This window comes from Pyrgilauda ruficollis, unplaced genomic scaffold (genome assembly GCF_017590135.1).
Source record: "Pyrgilauda ruficollis isolate IOZ18807 unplaced genomic scaffold, ASM1759013v1 scaffold1436, whole genome shotgun sequence".
Lineage (NCBI taxonomy): Eukaryota > Metazoa > Chordata > Aves > Passeriformes > Passeridae > Pyrgilauda > Pyrgilauda ruficollis.
The window spans coordinates 9628-12321 of record NW_024512944.1 but is presented as its reverse complement, the minus strand read 5'-3'; the positions used below and the strand labels follow the sequence as shown (position 1 = coordinate 12321).

The 2694-nt window shown below is 47.1% G+C and overlaps 1 protein-coding gene across 1 annotated transcript; it reads left to right on the top strand.

Annotated features, from left to right (window-relative positions):
- Window positions 1-543: 543 nt before the first annotated feature.
- On the top strand, window positions 544-2442 carry NOP10 (NOP10 ribonucleoprotein). The gene is made up of 2 exons (XM_041460451.1): window positions 544-638; window positions 2163-2442. Exons 1-2 carry the CDS (start codon window positions 585-587, stop codon window positions 2301-2303), a joined length of 195 nt encoding a protein of 64 aa, XP_041316385.1. The 5' UTR covers window positions 544-584; the 3' UTR covers window positions 2304-2442.
- The last annotated feature ends 252 nt before the right edge of the window (window positions 2443-2694 follow it).

The window sequence follows — 2694 nt, the reverse complement described above, 5'->3', positions numbered from 1 at the left end:
TATTTTTAATTATTTCTATTGTATAGCTATTAATATTTTTAATTATTGCTATTTATAATTATTAATATTCTAAAAATTATTGCTTTCTATAATTATTAATATATTTTAATTATTGCTATTTATAATTATTAATATTCTAAAATTATGGCTAATTTATAATTATTAATATTTTTAAATTATTGCTATTTATTTTATAATAATTGGTATTTCATAATTATTGATATTTTATAATTATTGCTATTTAATAATTATTACTATTTTATAATTATTACTATTTTATAATTATTACTATTTTTATAATTACTGCCATTTTTATAATTATTTCTAATTTTATAATTATTGTTATTTTTATAATTATGGCTCATTATTTGTATAATTATTACTATTTTTCCCCAAAAATTTCCCTTTTTCCCCCAAATTTCCCCTCTCGGCTCCCATTGGATGCCCTGGGTTGAGCTTTAGTCCCCGCTCCCTTCCGGGACTACATTTCCCATCATCCTCCTCGCCAACTTCCGGTATAAACCCCGCCCCCTTTCCCTTTTATCCTGAGGCGACTTCCGGCCTCGTTTCCCGTCGGCGCCGCCATGTTCCTGCAGTGTTACCTGAACGAGCGCGGGGAGCGCGTTTACACCCTGCGGGTACGGGGCGATTTTGGGGTGATTTTGGGGCGATTTGGGGACGTTCGGAGGGGATTTGGGGAAGGATCTGAGGGGATCCGCGGTGTTTGGGTGCACGGGGTGCGGTTTGGGAACGGTACGAGGGAGGTTGGGTGTCCTGAGGGGGATTGGGGATGGGAAGTTTGGACCCAAAAAGGGGAATTTTGGTCCAAAAAAGGGAAATTTTGTGCCCATAAAAAGGGATATTTGGGCACCCAGGGGAGGTTTGGACTCAAAAAAGGAGAATTGGGGTGCAAAAGGGAGAATTTGGGCCTAAAAAAGGGGAATTGGGGTTCAAAAAGGGAAGATTTGGGCTCACAAAGGGGAATTTGGACTAAAAAAGGGAGAATTGGAGTCCAAAAAATGGGAATTTGGGCTGAAAAAAGGGAGAATTGGGGCCCAAAAAAGAGAAATTTGGGTCAAGGAAGGGAAAATTTGGGCTCAAAAAGGGGGAATTTGACACTGAAAAAGGGGAATTTGGGTCAAGGAAGGGAAAGTTTGAGCTCAAAAAGGGAGAATTTGGTTCCAAAAATGGGAATTTGGGCTCAAAACCGGCAGAATTTGGGTCCAGAAAAGGTGAATTTGGGTGCAAAAAGGGAGAATTGGGGCCCAAAAAAAGGAGAATATGGATCCAAAAAGGAGGAATTTGAGTGCTCAGATGGGAAGATTGGACCCAAAAAGGGGAATTTAGGTCCAAAAAGGGGAATTTCGGTGTCCTGAGGGGGGAATTTTGTGGAGTTTGGGTGTCCTGAAGGGGAATTTTGTGGAGTTTGGGTGTCCTGAGGGGGAATTTTGTGGGATTTCGGGATTCTGGGTGTCCTGAGGGGGAATTTTGTGGATTTTGTGGAGTTTGGGTGTCCTGAGGGGGAATTTTGTGAGATTTCGGGAGTTTGGGTGTCCTGAAGGGGAATTTTGTGGGATATTGTGGAGTTTGGGTGTCCTGAGGGGGAATTTTGTGGGATTTCGGGATTCTGGGTGTCCTGAGGGGGAATTTTGTGCGATTTTGGGAGTTCGGGTGTCCTGAGGGGGAATTTTGTGGGATTTTGTGGGGTTTGGGTGTCCTGAGGGGGAATTTTGTGGAGTTTGGGTGTCCTGAGGGGGAATTTTGTGAGATTTCGGGAGTTTGGGTGTCCTGAGGGGGGAATTTGGGAGTTTGGGTGTCCTGAGGGGGGAACTGGGGGATTTTGTGGAGTTTGGGTGTCCTGAGGGGAAACCGGTGGGATTTCGGGATTCTGGGTGTCCTGAGGGGGAGGTTTGGGAGTTTGGGTGTCCTGAGGGGGAATTTTGTGGGATTTCGGGATTCTGGGTGTCCTGAGGGGGGATTTTGGGAGTTCGGGTGTTGTGAGGGGGGATTTCTGCAGTTCGGGTGTCCTGAGGAGGAGATTATTGCGGGGCTTTCGGGATTCTAAGTGTCCTGAGGGGGGATTTCGGGTTTGTGCGCGTCCCGAGGGCGGGTTTTGGGGTTTTTGTGGCGCTCTGGGCTCCCCTGACGCGCTGTCCCCACAGAAGGTGTCCCCGGCCGGGGTCCCCACGCGCTCGGCCCATCCCGCCCGCTTCTCCCCCGATGATAAATTCTCCCGGCACCGCCTGGCCCTCAAGCGCCGCTTCGGGGTTTTACTGACGCAGCGAGGCCGGACCCTGCTGTGAGAGACCCCGAAAAGCCCCTGAGGGGAGGAAGGCGGCGGAATCGAATCAAATCGAGATGCGAATGGACTGAGCTGAAATGGGACGGAAGGAAGTTTTTAAACAGAGGAAAAATTTTTAATTATTAAAGGGTTGGGCTGTCGAGAGTGTCTTGAGTTTTGGTGTTCAAATTAATTGGGGTTTTTTTTTTCCTGTTTTTGGAGATTTTTGGGTCTGGGGGGGGATCGAACGGGGAATCTGTGGGGCGCGGGGGTTGGTGGGAGTTGTAGGCGCGGGTATAACGGTGCTCTATGGGGCGCGGGGCATGACGGGAGATGGAGGCGCTGCTTCAGCGGGGCATGACGGGAGATAGAAGCACGGCGGTAATAGCGCGCTACGGGCACCGCGGGGCGTG